General features: G+C 35.9%; 1 protein-coding gene across 1 annotated transcript in view; it reads left to right on the top strand.

Moving 5' to 3' along the window:
- Window positions 1-23,468, top strand: part of LOC129657501 (sperm-tail PG-rich repeat-containing protein 2-like) — a 98,799-nt gene that overhangs the window by 59,595 nt on the left and 15,736 nt on the right. Inside the window, exon 2 of the mRNA XM_055587751.1 lies at window positions 15,148-15,307. Within this exon, the coding sequence (XP_055443726.1) occupies window positions 15,148-15,307 (160 nt within the window). The remainder of the gene's footprint in view (window positions 1-15,147; window positions 15,308-23,468) is intronic.

Here is a 23,468-nt window from a genome sequence, read left to right as displayed (position 1 = left end):
ATAAGTCATGGGTCAAAATAGCTTTTTATATAGTCTAAAATCCTGATGTATTCTAGAAGTGAGTTAATTTTTTATGGTTCTGATTTCCTCACAGGTAGCTATTGTGACTGAGTTTATTAGTTCCCTACCCCATCTTTATTCTTTTTCTTCCTTTCTAACATTCCTCTATAATATAACCCAATTTTATTTAGAAGAATAACATGCCCAGATAAAATAGCTACTTTTTAAAAGTTCACTTATAGGGTGGTTATTTGACACAGTTTTAACCAATGGGAAGACAACAGAAGTTACTGATTTGTGCTCCTAGGAAAGCTCCTCTTGGAAAGTTTTTCAGCTGTTAAACAGAATTTTGCCATTTGATTTTTCTTTGGATTTCTAAAATGAGAATGCTATGGCAGGAGCTATGGCTAATGTCTGAGAAATTAGGATGATGGTCACAATCTAAATATAGTAAAATAGAAAGCCTGAAAGGGCCTTGATTCCCTGTGTAATTCTGGAGCCCCTAAACTCTTGGATTCCTAGTATTGTTTTTTCTTTAATTTGAGAGAATAAAAGAAAAATTAATCTGACAATATGTAGGGTCCATAGAATCCTATCTGTGGAAACCTTGACTGCCTACTCATTAGATGACTTTATTCTCTTTCTACCCATATATTGACAAAGAAAGCAATATTCAAGTAGATATGGTGTATTTATTTAATGTGCCTTTTATACATTTGTGTGTCTATACAACCAATAAGTATTAGAAGAATTAAAAGGTAAAGAATATCAACTCCAGCTTGAGTGATCAAGAATGCTTCATGGAAAATGTTCCATTTGAACTGAGCTTTAAAATTGTAAAGTTGCTTTCACAATTTAAAAAGGAGAATCTTCTGAATTTTTTCCCCATAGACACTCAGGAGCTGATGAATGCTTCCGGTGGATGTGTGTCATGTTTTAGTATGATAACTTACTTGCTGTTGGAATGCCAGTGATTTGAGACTGGAAGACCTAAAGGTTAAAGAGGCAGTTATTACAGTGGTCAAGCAGTATTTTGGAGCCCTTACCAGGATCTTTTTGGTAGTAAAGGAAAGAGAGCGTTGATTTTTAGATATAGGAGAGAAGGGTGAAATGACAGACAGCTTTCTGTTTTCAGGCCTGGCTACATAAAGAATTGTTGTAGGCAGGTGAGAAAGGATAGATGATTGGGTAGTTGCGGAAGGAAAGAAAATGAATTTTATCTTAAGGCTATCTGAGAATAATGAAGTGGAAATGTACAGCAAACAATTGGAAATTTGTGACTTAAGCATGACGAGTTGTATAATATTATGTTGGAGAAATTAGTTGAAGTTAATGATTCTATTGCCAACATGATTTTGCCCATCAGCATTTTTTTTTTCTTTACTGGGTTTTGAAGTATCATAGTGTAGCTGACAATTCTACTTTCTTTCATAAAACAGCATTAGGATAAAAGGTCTTTTTCACTGTGCTGGGAGATTACAGAAAATGAAATCCATGTTTCCTGTTTTTGATGATCAGAATTACATTATATTACATCTATATTAAAATATTTTTCTTTCTAAAATAGCATTCCTTTCTAAGTCATATATTTAAAGAAGTGTATGTTTAGAATGGTGAATATTAGGAATGCTGAAAAAAGGCAGGGGTAACATGTTTGTAATTATAATTTACAATATACAGAACAAAGATAATTTGATTATCATCTGAAATGCCTTTCTTCTCTATAAAGCCAAAATGAAATAACTTGGATAAACATATTGGTAAATTGCTTTAATCAAAGTTTTCTGCATATTCAGGCAAACTTCACTACATTTATATGGTCTATAAAATTTTCACTGTATATATTTGATTAAAGATTTTGATTTGATGCTTTGATTTAAAGTATCCTTGAAATTTTCTTAACACACTTCACTAATATGACAAGCTTAATCATAAAAGCACCCCTAAGTGAGTTCTTAATAATTATATATTTGAAATTTTAAAATAGAATTTTAGAATTTTAGACCAGAATTTTAGACCAGAATTTTAGACCAGAATATACCTAGCTAGAAATAACAGCTAGAACAAGTTGCCCCAAAACATAAAGTTAATTTTAGCCCAAATCATAGTTGATTAGTGATTTATTATTTTGCCTAGCTTTGTGTGTGTGCGTGTGGTATATGTGTATACATATATACCTTACAGAAAGCGAAAATGGAAGAACATTTGTTTTATATCTTGCAAGAAATAGTTCGTGTCTAATTGCCTAGAATGTTAACTCTTGTAATGTGTGTGAATTTGTTACCTAGCTATCATTCTTAGAGCTGTTGTGTATCACTGTGGACTCAACCTGCTGGTCAGAGTTTGTCTCCTAAGCAAGGCAAGACTGAAATTCCACTCTGCCTCTGTGGCTCTGCCCCTATTCATGTTGCCCTTCCTGAGGGTCTCATTTTTCCTCCCTGCAAGTCCTACCGTTTACAAATTTTAAGCTTACTCTTTAGCTTCCTATGCTGTTTGGGTTCAAAACTTGGCAAATATCTTGAGAAAGACGCTTTTATTTGTTGCCAGCCCATACAATAGTGTGACTTTGGCTCCTACGCATCAGGAGGCTGCACATTTTATTCTGTCTCTTTAGCCCAGACTTCTGTTCTTTTGCTTGCTCCAGCACTCAGCAAATAGTCCATTGTAAAGAACCATAGTGTATTTGTTCTCTCCTGATCTTTAGTCCCTTATGATAGACTTTGTGTCCTTTGAAAGCTCCACTAGTTCCTCTTTCCGGTAGAATAACCTGGCTGCCTATGAAAAACCTAATCTTTAGCTCTTGCCTTGATTTGGTAAATGCCCATATAGGAGAAAGCAGCTTGTAATGTAAACCACATTAGAAGGGCTTTCCACATTTTTGAATTTAGTACATAAAATTAAGTGTGCTTCCACAGACTTCTTATATTTTTAAAATTATAATTTTAACATTTTACCATTTTTAAAAAGTAATGATGGCTTATCAAAACCTACTCATTGGTGGAAATGCTTGAATAGCAACTTTAATTACAAATCAAACATATTAAGACAAATTGCAATTTAGAGATAAGCTTAACATCTTAAAAATTTAATTTGCAAGAATAATATGATAATTAAAAAATTTTTATCACAGCTCCACTAATATATACAATAATATTGGCATAACTACAGGGAAAAGCAGACAAATTTAAAAACAAAGGTAACTTATTGTCTGTATACATCTATCTTTAAAAGACAGAATAGAGTTGATCACCTTGTATTTTACTGATTAGGACTAAAGGAGAAAAGGCAAAAACAACAAGTATAAACAATGTAGATAAGGATATTTCTGCATGTTCTTGAAGTAATAAAAAATTTTTTAAATAAATTTGAAAACTTAGGACAACAATACAATGGTCCTTACTGTAGAAAAATGGAATCCAGAGTTAATGTATTATCTAAAATATATGTTTTTCAGCCAAAACTTATTAGATATGTAAATATTAGATAAGTATTTTTCAAACTCAGAGGGAGAAAACAGTTGAGACACTTTGGTAAGATTAAACATTGTATTTAACAGATGAAGACTTAAAAGTAGCTATCATAAATATATTCAAAGACTCAAGGGAACTTCAGTTCAGTACAGTTGCTCAGTCGTGTCTGACTCTTTGCAGCCCAATGGACTGAAGCATTCCAGGCCTCCCTGTCCATCACCAACTCCCGGAGTTTACTCAAATTCATGTCCATTGATTCAGTGATGCCAGGCAACCATCTCATCCTCTGTCATCCCCATCTCCTCTTGCCATCAGTGTTTCCCTGCATCAGGGTCTTTTCAAATGAGTCCGTTCTTTGCATCACGTGGCCAAAGTACTGAAGTTTCAGCTTCAGTATCAGTCCTTCCGGTGAATATTCAGGACTGATTTCCTTTACGATGGACTGGTTGGATCTCCTTGCAGTCCAAGGGACTCTCAAGAGTCTTCTCCAACACCACGGTTCAAAAGCATCAATTCTTCAGCACTCAGTTTTCCTTATAGTCCAACTCTCATATCCATACATGACTACTGGGAAAACCATAGCCTTGACTAGATGGACCTTTGTTGGCAAAGTTATGTTTCTGCTTTTGAATATGCTATCTGGGTTGGTCATGAATTTCTTTCAAGGAGTAAGTGTCCTTTAATTTCATGGCTGCAGTCACCATCTGCAGTGAATTTGGAGCCCAAGAAAATAAAGTTTGCCACTGTTTCCCCATCTATTTGCCACGAAGTGATGGGACCAGATGCCATGATCTTAGTTATCTGAATGCTGAGCATTAAGCCAACTTTTTCACTCTCCTCTCATTTTCATCAAGAGTCTCTTCAGTTCTTCTTTACATTCTGCCATAAGGGTGGTATCATCTACATATCTGAAGTTATTGATATTTCTCCCAGCAATCTTGATTCCAGCTTGTGCTTCATCCAGCCCAGCATTTCGCATGATGTACTCTACATATAAGTTAAATAAGCAGGGTGACAATATGCAGCCTTGATGTACTCCTGTTCCTATTTGGAACCAGTCTGTTTTTCCATGTCCAGTTCTAACTGTCGCTTCCTGACCTGCATACAGATTTCTCAAGAGGCAAGTCAGGTGGTCTGGTATTCCCATCTCTTTCAGAATATTCCACAGTTTATTGTGATCCACACAGTCAAAGGCTTTGGCATACTCAATAAAGTAGAAGTAGATGCTTTTCTTGAACTCCCCTTGCTTTTTCGATGATCCAATGGATGTTGGCAATTTGGTCTCTGGTTCCTCTGCCTTTTCTAAATCCAGCTTGAACATCTGGAAGTTCACAGTTCATGTACTGTTGAAGCTTGGCTTTGAGAATTTTGAGCATTACTTTACTAGTTGTGTGAGATGAGTGCAGTTGTGCAGTAGTTTGAGCATTCTTTGGCATTGCCTTTCTTTGGGATTGGAATGAAAATTGACCTTTTCCAGTCCTGTGGCCACTGCTGAGTTTTCCAAATTTGCTGGCATATTGAGGGCAGTGCTTTCATAGAATCATCTTTTAGGATTTGAAACAGCTCAACTGGAATTCCATCACCTCCACTAGCTTTGTTCATAGTGATTCTCCAAAGCCCACTTGACTTCACATTCCAGCTGTCTGGCTCTAAGTGAGTGATCACACCATCATGGTTTTCTGGGTCAATAAGATCTTTTTTGTACAGTTCTTCTGTGTATTTTTGCCACCTCTTCTTAATATCTTCTGCTTCTGTTAGGTCCATACTGTTTCTGTCCTTTATTGTGCCTGTCTTTACATGAACTGTTTCCTCGGTGTCTCTGATTTTCTTGAAGAGATCTCTAGTCTTTCCTATTCTATTGTTTTCCTCTGTTTCTTTTCATTGATCATTGAGGAAGGCTTTCTTATCTCTCCTTGCTATCCTTTGGAACTCTACATTCAAATGGGTATATCTTTTCTTTTTCTCCTTTGCTTTTCACGTCTCTTCTTTCCATAGCTATTTGTAAGGCCTCCTCAGACAGCCATTTTTCTTTTTTGCATTTCTTTTTCTTGGCGATGATCTTGATCCCCATCTCCTGTACAATATCACATACCTCTGTCCATAGATCTTCAGGCACTCTATCCGATCAAAAATCCCTTGAATCTATTTGTCACTTCCACTGTATAATCATAAGGGTTTTGATTTAGGTCATATCTGAATGGTCTAGTGTTTTTCCCTACTTTCTTCAATTTAAGTCTGAATTTGGCAATAAGGAGCTCATGATCTGACCCACAGTCAGCTCCTGGTCTTGATCTTGCTGACTGTACAGGTTTCTCCATTTTTGGCTGCAAATAATATAATCAGTCTGATTTTGATATTGACCATCCGGTGATGTCCCTTGTAAAATCTTCTCTTGTGTTGTTGGAAGAGGGTGTTTTCTATGACCAGTGTGTTCTCTTGACAAAACCCTATTAGCCTTTGCCTTGCTTCATTCTGTACTCCAAGGCCAAATTTGCCTGTTACTCCAGGTATTTCTTGACTTCCTACTTTTGCATTCCAGTCCCCTGTAATGAAAAGGACATATTTTTGGGGTATTAATTCTAGAAGGTCTTGTAGGTCTTCATAGACCCTTTCAATTTCAGCTTCTTCAGCATTACTGGTTGGGGCACAGACTTGGATTACTGTGATACTGAATGATTTGCCTTGGAAACGAACAGAGATCATTCTGTCATTTTTGAGATTGGCTTCAAGTGCTGCATTTCAGACTCTTTTCGTGACTATGTTGGCTACTCCATTTCTTCTAAGGGATTCTTGCCCACAGTAGTAGATATCATGGTCATCTGAGTTAAATTTACCCATTCCAGTCCATTTTAGTTCACTGATTCCTCAAATGTCGACGTTCTGTATTGCCATCTCCTGTTTGACCGCTTCCAATTTGCCTTGATTCATGGACCTAACATTCCAGATTCCTATTCAGTATTGCTCTTTACCGCATCGGACTTTGCTTCTATCACCAGTATATCCACAACTGGGTGTTGTTTTTACTTTGGCTGTGTCTCTTCATTCTTTCTGTAGTTATTTCTCCACTAATCTCCAGTAGCATATTGGGCACCTACCGAGCTGGGGAGTTCATCTTTCAGTGTGCTATCTTTTTGCCTTTTCATAGTGTTCATGGGGTTCTCAAGGCAAGAATACTGAAGTGGTTTGCCATTGCCTTCTCCAGTGGACCACGTTTTGTTAGAACTCTCCACCATGACCTGTTTGTATTGGGTTGCCCTACAGGGCATGGCTTGTAGTTTCATTGAGTTAAACAATGCTGTGGTCCATGTGACCAGATTGGTTCGTTTTCTGTGATTGTGGTTTTCAGTCTGTCTGTCCTCTTTAAGCAGGATAAGAGGCTTATGGAAACTTTTTGATGGGAGAGACTGATTGAGAGGGAAACTGGGCCTTGTTCTAATTGGCAGGGCCATGCTCAGAAAATCTGTAATCCAATTTTCTGATGATGGGTGGGGCTGTGTTCCTTTCCTGTTATTTACCTGGGACCAAATTATGGTGGCAAGAAGAGGTGGCAAGAATACACAGAAGAACTGTACAAAAAATATCTTCATGACCCAGATAATCACGATGGTGTGATCACTCATTTAGAGCCAGACATCCTGGAATGTGAAGTCAAGTGGGCCTTAGAAAGCATCACTACAAACAAAGCTAGTGGAGGTGATGGAATTCCAGTTGAGCTATTCCAAATCCTAAAAGATGATTCTATGAAAGCACTGCCCTCAATATGCCAGCAAATTTGGAAAACTCAGCAGTGGCCACAGGACTGGAAAAGGTCAGTTTGCATTCCAATCCCAAAGAAAGGCAATGCCAAAGAATGCTCAAACTACTGCACAATTGCCCTCATCTCACACAACTAGTAAAGTAATGCTCAAAGTTCTCCAAGCCAGGCTTCAGCAATACGTGAACGGTGAACTTCCTGATGTTCAAGCTGGTTTTAGAAAAGGCGGAGGAACCAGAGATCAAATTGCCAACATCTTCAGGATCATGGAAAAAGCAAGCGAGTTCCAGAAAAACATCTATTTCTGCTTTATTGAGTATGCCAAAGCCTTTGACTGTGTGGATCACAATAAACTGTGGAGAATTCTGAAAGAGATGGGAATACCAGACCACCTGACCTGCCTCTTGAGAAATCTGTATGCAGGTCAGGAGGCAACAGTTAGAACTGGACATGGAACAACAAACTGGTTCCAAATTGGGAAAGGAGTACGTCAAGGCTGTATATTGTCACCCTGCTTATTTAACTTATATGCAGAGTACATCATGAGAAACGCTGGACTGGAAGAAACACAAGCTGGAATCAAGATTGCCAGGAGAAATATCAATAACCTCAGATATGCAGATGACACCACCCTTATGGCAGAAAGTGAAGAGGAACTCAAAAGCCTCTTGATGAAAGTGAAAGTGGAGAGTGAAAAAGTTGGCTTAAAGCTCAACATTCAGAAAACGAAGATCATGGCATCCGGTCCTATTACTTCATGGGAAATAGATGGGGAAACAGTGGAAACAGTGTCAGACTTTATTTTTGGGGCTCCAAAATCACTGCAGATGGTGACTGCAGCCATGAAATTAAAAGACGCTTACCTCTTGGGAAGAAAGTTATGACCAACCTAGATAGCATATTGAAAAGCAGAGACATTACTTTGCCAACAAAGGTCCGTCTAGTCAAGGCTATGGTTTTTCCTGTGGTCATGTATGGATGTGAGATTGGACTGTGAAGAAGGCTGAGGGCCGAAGAATTGATGCTTTAGAACTGTGGTATTGGAGAAGACTCTCTAGAGTCCCTTGGACTGCAAGGAGATGCAACCTGCCCATTCTGAAGGAGATCAGCCCTGGGATTTCTTTGGAGGGAATGATGCTAAAGCTGAAAGTCCAGTACTTTGGCCACCTCACATGAAGAGTTGACTCACTGGAAAAGACTCTGATGCTGGGAGGGATTGGGGTCAGGAGGAGAAGAGGAGGACAGAGGATGAGATGGCTGGATGGCATCACTGACTCGATGGACGTGAGTCCGAGTGAACTCCGGGAGTTGGTGATGGACAGGGAGGCCTGGCGTGCTGCGATTCATGGGGTCGCAAGGATTCAGACACGACTGAACGACTGAACTGAACTGATTGAAACTATGGTGGAGTAATATGATAAGGAATGTGAAAGTGAAATTTCTCAGTCGTGTCTGACTCTTTGCGACTCCATGGACTCTAGCCTACCAGTCTCCTCAGTCTATGGGATTTTCCAGGCAAAAATACTGGAGTACGTTACCATTTCCTTCTCCAGGGGATCTTCCCAACCCAGGGATCCAACCCGGGTCTCCTGCCTTGCAGGCAGATGCTTTACCATCTGAGCCACCAGGGAATATGATGGGTCCTCCTTAGAGGATCCCATGCATATACTGCTACACTCAGTGCCCCCAACCCTGCAGCAGGCCACCACCAACCCACGCCTCCACTGGAGACTCCTGGACACTCCCGGGAAAGTATGGGTCAGTCTCTTTTGGGGTCAAGGGAATTTCAGTTTAGATAATTAAAGTAAATATACTGAGTTAGACAGTAGGGAATATCAGTAAAAAATAGAAACAAGCATGCAAGCAAGCAAAAGAACCAAAAAAGATTTCTAGAATTATAAAGGACAAAAATGTAAATGAAAATTGACCAATGCGACTTAATAGCAGATTTGAGATGACAGAAGACAAAATTAGTGAACTCAATAAAATATAGCTCAACAGAAATCATTGAATCTGAACAAAAAAATTGAACAAAATGAAAATTTTCAGAAATCTTTGGGTCAGTGTCACATATTCCAGCATATATGAAATGATAGTCTCAGGAGGAGAGTTGAGAAAGAAAGGGGCAAAAAAAAGTTTGAAGAAAAGATAGCTGAAAGCTTTTCCAGAATTAATGAAAAACATGAATATACAAGTCCAGGAAGTTTGGTGAACTGTTAAGAAATATATTTATAAAGAGAATCTGCTCTTAGGCATACATAGTCAAATGGCTGGAAGCCAAAAACAAAAAGAACATCTTAAAAGTGAAAAATAGTTTACTACATACAGTGGAAATAATATGATTATGAATCTCTTATCAGAAATAGTAGAGGCCCAGAATCAGTGAGTGTTAGTCACTCAGTCATGTCCAACTCTTTGTGACCCCATGGACTGTAGCCTGCCAGGCTCCTCTGTCCATGGGATTCTCCAGGTGAGAATACTGGAGTGGGTGGCCATTCCCTTCTCTAGGGGATTTTCCTGATTCAGGGATTGGACCAGTGCCTCCTGTGTCTCCTGCACTGACGGCAGATTCTTTCCCATCTGAACCACCAGGGAAGCCCCCCAAATCAGTGAAATGACATGTTAAATGCCAGGAGAAATATAAGTGAATCAAGAATTCTGTAGCCAGTAAAAGTATCACTGAAAAATGAAACATGAAATAAAGACATCCTCAAATCTGTAAACCATAGCATGGTAAAAGGAAAATTCATTCTGAGGCTAACTCAGGTTCAGTCTTTGTTCATAGTGTACTATATCTTAGAAGTCAACTTGGTGATTAAATGCTCCATATCTTGCTGGGGCTGAAGATTTAATGTTGGTATTTGGTAATCAGAATTTTTAAAGATCAGAGCATACCTGCAGTTTAATATGTCCAAGGTTAGAGAGTTTATGAAATTTCACATGTCAAAATGGGAGGGAACAAGGATTGGAAAAATTGAATTTTTTGAAATGAACTGGTCTTTGAGGCTTCAGGTCAGTTAGGATTTTAAGTGGTTAAGAATTCTGGGCATGGGGAATTATGCAGGGCCTTCAATTTTTAATTTTGTTGTTTTGTTGGTTGTTTGCTACTTAAAATGCTAGGAACTTTCCTTTTAAATGTCCTATTGGTATTTCTCTGCAGGAAATGGAAATATCACTGAGGGTTTCATGTAGTCTCACAACTAATGGAAATAATAATGCTAATAATAATGATGGCAGTGAAAACAAACTGTAGTTCTTGTTATGTATCAAGCATGTTGATCTGAACAAATAGATTGCTGAGTGTTTCTCTAGCAAAGATGTGTTTATTTGAGATCAACAGAGAATGACAATTTGGTGTCTGCAAACATGGTGTATGTGTGTGTGCTCAGTCACTTGAGTTGTGGCTGACTCTTTGTGATCCTATGGACTGTAGCCTACCAAGGCCCATTTCCCGGGATTATCCCGGCAAGAACACTGTAGTGGGTTGCCATGCCCTCCTCTAGGGGATCTTCCCAATCCAGGGATCAAACCTGTGCCTCCTGCATTTCAGGTGGATTGTTTACCACTGAGCCACCTGGGAAGTCCCTGCAACCATGGTGAGTCACATGCAAGTCCCTGCAGGGCTAGGGAAGGAGAACGTTTTTGCAGAGATGAAAAGGAAGTTGGGAGGGCTATAGAAAACAGAGTCCAGGGTATTTCATTGGCTGAGTTCTTGCCAGGAAAGAAGAGGCTATTTCTTCCTGTAGGGCTTTACTATCATCCCAGGGTATGAGAGCTCCCTCTTCTGATCTTCTGACTATAATTAATTGAGGTTTTGGTTTGTTAATGCTTTAATAGATACCATTCTAAGAATTTTGCATACATCAATTATTTTAATTCTATTATAATTTATGTCATTTTTAGATAGGACCCTGGCTTTCCAGGTGAAGAAGTCAAATACCTTAGACTTTAATTTGCATTAAGACATAACTTTTATTTCATCAGACATTTATGGCGTTTTCCCTCAGTCTCTATTTGCGTCTTTCAGTTTGTCCTCCCACTGTTGCCTCTGGGAAGTGAACATAACTGCCAGCACTGCCAAGGCCATCACTGGAATAGATTTTTTTAAAAACTCACTTTATTTAAGCTAAAAAAATAAAATAACCTCTAAAATGGAATTTTTAATGTTCTCTATTTTTTTTTATTTTAATAACTGCCAGTTGAAAAGCTGGCATTTGAGCTTATGGCTTAAACTCATGTCCTAGGTTTTAAAAATTAGACCAGGAAGATGAGAATCAAGTAGTTTTAGCTTTTGTGCTGGGACTCAGATTGTACTGAAAAACATGTGGGATATTCCAAACACAGGAACAGGATTCAAATACTGGGTAAAAAAAAAGACATGAGAAATGTCTATTATATCCACTCATCAAATGCCTTTCCTATTTTCTGTGATGTATAAAGGATCACTAACAGAAATTTGATGATTTTACGTATACATACTATTTCCCCCTGAAATGGTGTATAAAATACAATATATAGGTAGTGTTGTTGCTCTTTTTTTAAAAAAGTTACTTTGTTTTTATTGAAGGATAATTGCTTTACAGAATTTTGCTATTTTCTGTCAAACCTCAACATGAATCAGCCATAGGTATACATATATCCTCTCCCTTTTGAAACTCCCTCCCATCTTCCTCCCCATCCCACCCCTCTAGGTTGATGCAGAGCCCATGTTTGAGTTTCCTGAGCCATACAGCAAATTCTCATTGGCTATCTATTTTGCATATAGTAATGTAAATTTCCATGTTACTGTTTCCATACATCTCACCCTCTCCATTATTGGTCTTAGACAGGCTTTCAGATTTGTCTTACTAATCCTAGGAATTAATTAATGAATGCCTAGAAAATTTGCCTGGCATATTAATCTCTTAGATTAAATGAGAGTTGAAGATGAGTAAGAACAGCCTAGAAACATCAGTAAAGGACACAATTAGGGAATAAGACTTTATATTTTTGGGCTCCAAAATCATCACAGTTGGTGACTGCAGCCATGAAATTAAAAGATGCTTGCTCCTTGGAAGAAAAGCTATGACCAACCTAGACAGCATATTAAAAAGCAGAGACATTACGTGCCAGCAAAAGTCTGTCTAGTCAAAGCTATGGTTTTTCCAGTAGTCATGTATGGATGTGAGAGTTGAACTATAAAGAAAGCTGAGCACCAAAGAATTGATGCTTTTGAACTGTGGTGTTGGAGAAGATTCTTGAGAGTCCTTTGGACAGCAAGGAGATCCAACCCGTCCATCCTAAAGGAAATCAGTCCTGAATATTCATTGGAAGGACTGATGCTAAAGCTGAAGTTCCAGTACTTTGGCCACCTGATGCAAAGAACCGACTCATTGGAAAAGACCCTGATGCTAGGAAGCATTGATGGAAGGGGGAGAAGTGGACGACAGAGGATGAGATGGTTGGATGGAATCACTGACTCAATGGACATGAGTTTGAGTAAACTCTGGGAGTTTGGTTATGGACAGAGAGGCCTGGCATGCTGTGGTCCATGGGGTCACAAACAGTCGGACACGACTGAGTGACTGACCTGAACTGAACAGCTTTTGATAAGAAAATGAAAATGGGTAGTATAATCAAGATCTTTGTAAAGTTTTCCTAAATACTCTGAGTACTTTGTATATGAATGGTTTCTTTGTGTGTTTGTGCTCTTTTATGCTTTCCATTCACATACCACAGAGGCAGTCCTGAAAGATCCAAAAGTCATCTTTGGAGCTATTTTACTACCATTTATCCTCAGCCTACTTTTACTAAATATACTCCTAGTGTAGACAAGACAGAAACAGTAATTGACATTTCCCAGTTGACTTATAGATTGTGGAATTTGTGTTTGACATAGTATTTACACCAAAAATATGAAATTGCATGTAAGAATCTCCTCCACCAGTCATGATCCATGCTTTTACCTTATTTAGTGATTCTTTGGAAGTGGGAGATCATACTGTGGGCTTGTGCATGAAGATGATGATCATAGGGATTTAAGGATCAAAGAAAGTACGTTTTATAAAGTATGGCTCCTAGATGGACTTCAAAAGTATGCTTTCTCAGTATCCAAATGTGTTTGACTTATTTGAAACATTAAAAAAACTCTTTTCTGTTTGCCTATACTTTGATTGTTCAGTCTTGTTTTCTACATTGAAATTAGCTTTTTGTAGAATAGTAAGGCGGAGAAGGCAATGGCACCCCACTCCAGTACTCTTGCCTGGAAAATCCCATGGACAGAGGAGCCTGGTAGGCTGCAGTCCATGGGGTCGCGAAGAGTTGGACGTGACTGAGTGACTTCATTTTCACTTTTCACCTTCATGCATTGGAGAAGGAAATGGCAACCCACTCCAGTGTTCTTGCCTGGAGAACCCCAGGGACGGGGGAGCCTGGTGGGCTGCCATCTATGGGGTCGCACAGAGTCGGACACGACTGAAGCGACTTAGCAGCAGCAGCTGCAGAATAGTAAGGTTGTATATTAGATATTCAGTCATGTCCAACTGTTTGCAACCTCATGGACTGTAGCCTGCCAGGTTCCTCTGTCCATGGAATTCTCCAGGCAACAGTACTGGAGTAGGTAGACATTCCCTTCTCCAGGAGATCTTCCCTATCCAGGGATTGAACCCAGGTCTCCTGCATTGCTGGCAGATTCTTTACCATCTGAACCACCAGGGAATAGTAAGATTAGCTAACCCGTTTGTAGGTTCAGGGACCAATCTAAGTATTTGTTTTAACTGATTTAAACCTCACAGCAACTCAATGACATAGAATATAAGTTCTGTAGTTTTCCCACTTACAGATGAAGACACTGGGAATTACAGAGGTTAAGTAGCTTGGTTAGGGTCCTACAGCAAGTAAGAAGCAGATATTTGGAACCAAAAAGGTCTAGTGCTAGAACCTCCACCCTTAGCCACAAGACAAGTCTCCTGCCTGCCCGAAAATTATTAAAACTTAAAAAATATTGTCTTTGTACATAAAACAGATGAACAGATTTGTTATATATAAAACATTATTTTTTGAAATTATTTGAAGAAAATGAGTTTTAAAAGTTTTCATTGAGGTAATTAGCTAATGGTTTGTAGGCATTAATTGTGTAACAAATATATAATATTTTTATTTTGTTTAGATTCGAATTATTATTACAGTTATTAATATCCATGTGGTTTATGTTGATTAAAAATGTTAATATAACTGTAGAGTATGTTAAGAGCCATAAGTGATGAAAGGGGGAAGCCTTTTAACCTAATTGAAATCTATTAAAATGAAATAAGCAGTCTCATTTGTAGGATAAGTTAAATATGCTCACATAGGATGGTAAAGCAGGAATAGTTTTGCTCCTTAAAAAAATAAATAATCAGCTTTCTCATTTCTATAAAAAATTTGATTTTTATTGTGAAATTTGAAAATTAGAGCTTGATGTATATTATGAAGGGCTTTCCAGTGGCTCAGTGGTAAAGAATTCGCATGCAATGCAGGAGATGTGAGTTGGATCCCTGGGTTGAGAAGATCCTATGGAGAAGGCCATGACAACACATGACAAGTCCAGTATTCTTGCCTGGTGAATCCCATGGATGAGGAGCTTGGTGATCTACAGTCCATGGGATTGCAGAGTCAGACACGATTTAGCGACTAAACAACAACAACAACTATATTATGAAGACTAATTTTTTAAGAATGTGAATCTGTACTTCATGATTCTGTTCATGTTAATTTTTTGTGAGTCAGTTTATACTTCATTTAGGAGAGGATAATTTAGGGATACTCTTTTAAATTTCTATTTTTAATAATGAAGTAAAAGTTTTGTATTTTTCTACGTATGCCATTTTGTAGTGTGAACATCTATGCTATATCTTTCTGGAAATTTCCTGTATGTTTATGCTGGTTCATTGAAATCTGTTTCAGGGTGTTCCAGCACCAGGTGCCTATGATGTTCAAAAATCATATGAGATGTCTCAAATTCAACATAAATACATGCCGCCTCGTACTTTTGTGGCTAGAATAAAACATGCCTCCTTTCTTAGCACAACACCTAGGTGCCTGGACAAAGTGGATGATGGGCCAGGTGAGTAAAGATTGTCCTTTTAAAGATATGAGGAAAAAAATCTAAGGTTCCCTTATTAAAATAGATAATTGTAAATATATGTTATATTTACCATGTCTCTTTTAAGTTTGCAGGACAAAAAAAAAAAAAAAAACCAACCTAAATCTGCTTATTTAGTGAAAGATGTTAGATTTTTTTCAACTGTACGGTTTGTTTGGAATTTTATGTCTTTTAATTTTTCCAAAGACAATTTTACTAATTTTACTACAGCTAATAAGTCATCTCCTATTAGAGAAAAAAACAAACTCTAAATATGCTATATTATTAGAGGAGAAATAACTACTGATTTGGAAAATCAGTCATATACAAGGTATATATCTTATACATATCATGCCAGTCTCATGGAATTATTTAAATTTTCCTCAAGTATTAAGAAAGCAACTATTTAAAAGCTAAATGTTTTTTATCAGGGCTTGAAATACCAAAAGGAATTTTGATTTTTAGAATTGCAATTAGTTCAGCTACTAGTAATTACACTTTTGTACTAAAATATAATGAAATAGCTTTTCTTGGTAATGAAAATGAATTGGTAAGTCTATTTCACACCAGAGTGCTAGATAAAGAATAAGAACATGAGTTTTCAACAGTAATTTACAAATGTATTGCCAGTAAATAATCAAACTATTGTAATGAATCTTTATGAGACTACAAAAAGAAAAAAATGAAATAGAATAGAGAAAATTAAGAGATTTTAAAGAAAAATCAAAGCAGGAGAATATGATGGGTCAAACAAATAAAAATACTTGGGGAACCCTGAAATCCATAGAGGCTTGCTTTATTTTTCACTTTCAAGAATCAGGTATATTACCAACTTACAGGTCCATTTGAAGTCCAAATTTAGCTTTCCTTAGTTTCTTTTTCACCTTTTGAGTTATTGTGCCATTGTATATTTTGTCAGGTTTTAGCTTTGTTGGAAATATCAGTAGAATTCAATTACCTTTACTGTGTCCATAACCACACTCAATATATGGTCACTCAGAAATGTTTTAGGGAAATTAATTCTTTGAAGTCGAGGTATCATCACTGTCACCAAGACCAAGAACAATCAATCAAGTAACAGATGTCTATTCCAGAGTCCCTTAAAGTAGATTAGATTGGTTTTCATATTTTCTGAAGATTTTTTTCCTTTGCTTTTACTCTCATCTCCATAAAATGTATTATAGATAGAATGCATAGTAAGAGTTTGAGTTAAGTTCCAGAATTGGAATATGACTTTTCATTACTTCAATATTTAGCCTCAGGCAAGTAAACTAATTGTTTCATTAGTTTCTATTTTACAAAATTGAGATAAAACTTGCCACCTACTTGACTCTCATGAGAATATGAAAGATTAATAAAACTATACTTCAAAGTCATTTTCAGAATATTTGAATCTCCTAGAAGTATAAAATCTTATTATAATATGAAGCATGTTTCTTCTTAGTGCCAAGCCAGCAATAGCTTCTGAAAGAATTTGGGATAGGGAAATATCTTCATTATGAAGACAGTTATTATTTGGAAGTCAAAGACACATGGGCTGTCAACGCCACTATACAACTGTAGATTAGCTAGGTAACTAAATGAAAAGAGTTTATCACAATAAGCCAATACTTCATTAAGTTTGCCATCCTGCATCTTAAAGTAGCCTATAATTCAAATAAATGATAGCAGATATCCCACATGCCTCTATAATCAACACATTCAAAAAAATATATGCATTTCTGAAGCTATTACCTGATGCCATGATTATGAAATTTGATTTCCTCTGACACATGTAGATACTGTAATATTATAGAATGATTCATTTTTTTTGAACTTAATCTTAAAATATGTAGTCCAAAATATGTCTCTTACATATATTTAATAGGTGACCAGGGCCAATTCAATTAATATCCATACCTTGTTTTGGTAATTGAAGATTAACTTCTGTTTGTCCTGTTACATTGATTTAATCTAGGAAAATAAGTCCGGTGTGTATCAACTCGCTGAATAGGTTCATCTTATTTTGTTGATTTTTGTTTAGGCTAGATTTTTTATTGACCAATATGACAAGCAATTCTTAATTCTATAATGAGAATAGCCCATTTATATTTATAGTTCTTAATACCATTTAACTTTTGTTGGGGACAACTAGTATGTTAAGTCTTTAGGCTTTTGTTTTAAATTATTGGTATATGATCAAAAGGTACAATGATAGTAATTCTGTTGGTTATATGTTTTGTGTCAACGTTTATCCTATGAATGATATTCTTTCTTATCATATCTTCTTAGAAAAAGAGTGGGTTTTTTTTTAATCCCTAATATTTGTCATTTAAATCTTAGTAATTGTTTTACCTTAATACCAGTGATAAGAGCCATTTGGGTTTTATGTCAAATTATTTATGAGCCAGATAAAATTATTTTCTGTTACTGTATATGTGTATTTGTATACATTTGAAACTATAAGACTGAGTTAATTTATAGAGCCTGATATTCATGTTTCTTCCTTGAGTCATGACATTGGCAAGAAGAATTGAGTGCTTTGCCTTACAAAACTTAAAGAACATGTACCTATAATAGAATAATAGGCAAGTTAAAAATTTATTACTGTCTGATATTTGTAGGTAAAAGTGGTAAGAACTGAGATTGATAAATGACATAATATGAGTTTGGTTGACATATGAATAGTATTCTTGGGACTCACAAACTTACAGGACATTCAGTCACTGAACATTCTATAGCTGTGTATTTATTTCAAATTATTTTAGAACTTTTATTAACACTATGGAAGTGATTTTGTTTTATTCAAATGAAGTCTTTTCTTTGAAGTTATTCAAGAAGGATAAAACTCATTTTCATTAGTCTAAATTAAAGGGAGAAGTAGTATAGTTGCAGTCAGTATACTGTATACCATTAAATGTTGTGTAACCAATAAAAACACATTTGAATCGTTTAATGAGGAAGTTATTAAATGAGGTGTATCACATTATAAAGCAATCTACTCTTACACACCACGTTTTAATTCAGGGATATGTAAATGGCTTTGTGATTAATCCAGTTCAGGTAAAGTAAAATTGTTAAGTGTAAAGAGAATTAAACATTATTTTTTCTCTCATATTTAACCTGTTTTTGGACCTTTGGAGGAGGAAAATACTCAGCAAATTTAAAAAGAAAATGAATGAAAACATTGAGAATGTGGAAATTTGGGGACTCTTGTATCACAGTGGAAGTATAAGTTGATGTCAGTGATTCTAAAGGACAAGCTGGCAGAATGTTTCAAATATACATCCCATTTAACCCTAACATTCTACTTCTGTGATTCCTCTATGAAGTAATTGATAATATGCCTTAAGTTTTACACATCAAGTATATTCATCCAAGAATACTAAAAATGAAAAGTTTTAAATATATTAAATGAAAGAAAATAGGTAATTCTGGTGTATAAGCTGAATAGAGTCCTATGAAAAATTTTAAAATGGTATATATCATTTAAACCTGATAACAGGATAGGATTAATTTGATCAGTCATTCAAAAAATATGTACCGAGAGCCTCTTACATATTAAGCACTGTTCCAGGGACTTGTGATAGAGCAGTGAACAAGATGTAAACATTGTTTCATGGAGCAAAACTTTAGGAGCGAGACATTTAATAAATAAATGAATAAATAGATCAATAGGTTGATAAATGAGGGAAGGAAAAGAAAGAATACAAGATGGTTATACATGCTATGGAGAAAAATGAGAAAAAAGGAAGAACGGGAGTTCATTGTGGGTTCTGCATCAGTTTAAAAAGTGTTATCAGTGAAGAGCTTACTTGGAAAATAATATGTGATTAAACAACCTTAGGCTCATGAAAGATCTTGTTTTGCTTTTCAATTTTTGCTTTCTCTATATGAACATACACTGTTCTATAGTAAGTAAAAATGATTTAAAAATTTTAATAAAACAAATGAAATTTAAAGCATAATTTTAATTAAAATCAATGTTTAAGTGAATAATAGATTAAACAATACATAGTATAAATATAACACTTGTAGGCTGAACATAACAGGTACTGAGACTGTTTTTATATAGAAAGCGTAGATCATTTCTAATGAAAACAGCGTGATTTATGTATCACATTCCCATGGGAAATTATTTTAGGAAACAAATATAATTCATCTTTGAAGTTAATTGAACACATCCCATGAAGATGTTTTTGTTCACTTTTTTAATAAATATAAGTGGTACCTTTGATATAAAAATCAGCATAGTGTGAAAACTAATTATTCTATTTTCTCAGTGGTTTGTAATATTATAGCTTCAGAAATACTAAAGAGTTTGTCAAAATGCAGTTCATCCCACTTGCTGAGTGCTGGTGCAATAAACATGTAATTTTTGGCTTGTTTTTCTATAGCTTCCACAAATGCTTTTGGGCTCTGAAAATGCAGTATAATTCTCAATATAGGCAAAAATTGATCAGATCAGTATTGGAAACTTGCTGATTTTATATCATTGTTAAAAATAGTGAAATTTTATTACTGAAAGTAAGATAACTTTATTCGATTTGCTTTCAAATTGTTTTGTTTCTTTGGGTACTTCATATATCAGGTAAATTCTTATTTATATACAATTTGAGAAAGATCAATTTATTTACTAGGTGTATCTTAAAGGTAAAATTACCCTGCATGTAGTATACAGAATGAATTTTCTGAGTCATTCACTTTTTGTATACTAAAGAATCTTTGAAGAGAATGGAAAAAGCTTCCTTTGAGGAGAAATTAACTATGTTGGGGGAGGGGAAGAAAGGACTGATGCAAAATATTTTAGAACACAAAGGTTAACAGAATCAAAATCTGAAATAGAATGGTAGCCTTAAAGCAGAAAATGGACTTTGTTTATTTAGGTGCAAGGTAAGGTATAAAGAATAACTGAAAATATATAGATTTTATATATAGAGATAATACAGGTATAACTCTTTTTGTACTTTGCATTACTGCATTTTACTGATACAGCTTTTTAAAAAAAAAATAAACTGGTGCTCTGTGGCCACCCTGTTGAGCAAGTCTATCCACACCATTTTTCCAACAGCATTTCTCACTTCCTGTCTCTGTGTCACGTTTTGGTAATTCTCACAATATTTCAAGATTTGAATTATTATTATATTTGTTACAGTGACTTGTAGTCTGTGATCTTTGATGTTACTGTTTTAATTGCTTGAGGACATCATGAACTACACCCATATAAGATGGCAAACTTAGCTGGTAAATGTCATGTGTGTTCTGACTGCTCCATCAACTTGCAATTCCCTCTCTCGCTCTTTCAGGCCTCCCTATTCTTTGATATGTAACAATATGGAAATCAGGCCAATTAATAACCCTAAAATAGCCTATAAGAGTTCAAGTGAAAGGAAATATTACATCCCTCACTTTAAATCAAAAGCTAGAAATGATCAGGTTTAGTGAGAAAGACATGTTTGAAAGCTGAGATAGGCTGATATGATATAATATTGTTGCATATAATCACTGTGCTATGCCTTAAATCTCTATGACTTATTAGTTTTAAGTTGCGTACCCTTAAATAACCCTTAAATAAATAAGAGGAGAGATGTTAATCTCTCCTCTTATCCCATTCCCAGTCCCTAGTCACCACCATTTTACTCTTTTTTTTTGGAGTTTGACTTTAGATTTCCACATGTAAGTGATATCAATACAGTATTTTTCTTTCTCTCTCTGACTTATCTTAGTATAATGTCATTGAAGTCCATCTATGTTATTATTACAAGTGGCAAGATTTCCTTCTTTCTTGTAGTTGAACAATATTCCATTGTTTGTGTGTGGCATGGGCCACATCGCCTATATCTTTACCTTTTCATGAGCACTTAAGGTTGTATTCCTATTTTGGCTAATGTGAATAGTACTGCAATAAATATGGGAGTGCTTGTATCTCTTCAATAGTGGAGCAGCTCTTTATACAGATTTCTTAAACACAGAATGTGACATTACAAAGCATTCAACATGTACAATATATAATAGCAAGCTTGGAAAGTACATAGTGGCAAATCCTCATGGAATCTAAAATAAGTATAATAAATCATGAATTTATAATTGCATATATATCTTTGTAGTAGATCAAAGCACTATGTGTTCAAAAATTTTTCACATTTCATCTGTAACAACAAAATATTTTGCTTATTAAATGATATGGTGACTTCAAGGAAAAAACAACTGTTTTACAAATTTATATAATCCTCAGTAATAATTCATGAAGATGTTTAGCTTCAGTGAGTGAACTGAAAGTTGCTCAATCGTATCCAACTGTTTGTGACCCCATGGACTATAGCCCACCAGGCTCTTCTGTCCATGAAATTCTCTAGGCCAGAATACTGGAGTGGATAGCCTTTCCTTTCTACAGAGGATCTTCCCAGCATAGGGATCGAATCGGGGTCTCCTGAATCACAGGCGGGTTCTTTACCAACTGAGCTCTCAGGGAAGCCCTTGGACCTTCAAATCTGAATGAAGCTAATCAAATTAAATCTTAACAAAAATGTGTGAAAATTTTAGGCAAATATAATACAACTTTAAGTGGTCAGCCTTGCCTTCTAATGGAAGAAGTTGTCTCAGTAGTTAGGAAGCTTCTTATTACTGGAGGTCTCTATTCATGAACTGAATGACTTAACTTTCAGGAATGCTTTGGGATAGATTTCTGCAGAGTGGGAAGTTGGATTTGAGAAACTTTAAGCCCCCCACCCCTTTGCGCTGTGTCCAAGTATAACAATTCTCTAGATTATGAGCAGGCAGCTAGTATAAGGGCTTCCCAGGTGGTGCAGTGGTAAACAATCCACCTGCCGACGCAAGAGACACAAGAGATGCAGCTTCAACCCTTGGGTTGAGAAGATCCCCTGGAATAGGAAATGGCAACCCACTCCAGTATTCTTGCCTAGAAAATCCCATGGAAGAGGAGTCCAGTGGGCTACAGTCCATGGGGTCACAAAGAGTTAGACATGGCTGAGCACGTGCATGCATGTGGCTAGTATACAAGAATGTAAATTATACAAGAATGTAAATTATAATGTGATTGTAATACAAGAATATAAATATTATATAAATTATATAAGATTATAAATTATAATGTGATTATAATGAGATTATTTATGAAGGAAATTTAAATTTATAGAGAATAAGGGTAAATAATACCATCTCTAATCTGTATTCAAAATTTTAGGACTTTTTTCCTAAAGACATCATATTAAATATTTCATTTTCACCTATATAATATAGGTCTAATTCCATTTTTGTCACTAATGTCATTGATAATAATAGGTCTTGAATAGGAATCACTTTTAGCAAGAACAGTAATTTATCAACACTTCATAGTGTCAACAGACACTTTTCAAAATACTTTTTATATATTAACTAGTTTAATTTTCACAACAATCCTATAGTTACCACACTCTACAGAAAAAGTAACCAAATCTTAGTTTATGTTACTTGCCTAAACTCGTACATTTTGAAGCTAGCAGGCATTCAAATATACGATGTTGGCCCATGGACCTGTGCTTTTAACTGCTGTTTTCTAAGTATAGTTTTAATTAATAAATTGACATTAAATTTATAAATTCTTTTGTTATGAGCCTGATTAGAATGAATTCTTTCTCATTCCTTGGGGTTTTTATATGCCTGTATATATACATATATAAATGATCAAATAGAACATATAAAGGTGAGTCAGTTGTAAGATAGAGACTCTATGAATAGTATGAGGTAGGTCAGTCCCTAGGCAATAATTTAACTTGACTTTATAAACAGAGTTTCTGAGGATGACATGCAGCCCCCTGATACAGTTTGAAGTGTAGACATCATCTTCATTTCCTGGTACCTTTTGCATTCCTTTGTATATAAGGGAAATGTATTTATAACTGAAGGATGAAGGAAGATCTCAGGGGAGAAGAGGATTAGAAGAAAAGCAGAAGAAAATGAAATGTATGATAATGCATCTGTTCTCAATATGCTTCTTGGACCAGGTTTTAGTTCCATGGCAAGAGGAGTAAGAACTAGAAATGAGATTTTCATGAAAGATAGGTAAGATCTGGAATAAAGGCATTTCTAGAAAGATTTAAAAAGCAACATGAGACTCTAGGTCCAAGCAGTATTGCTTTAGGGACCAAAATGTGATAAAATGTCG

Source organism: Bubalus kerabau, chromosome 7 (assembly GCF_029407905.1).
Source record: "Bubalus kerabau isolate K-KA32 ecotype Philippines breed swamp buffalo chromosome 7, PCC_UOA_SB_1v2, whole genome shotgun sequence".
In the NCBI taxonomy this organism is placed as follows: Eukaryota; Metazoa; Chordata; class Mammalia; order Artiodactyla; family Bovidae; genus Bubalus; species Bubalus kerabau.
This window is presented reverse-complemented; position numbering and strand designations above follow the sequence as displayed.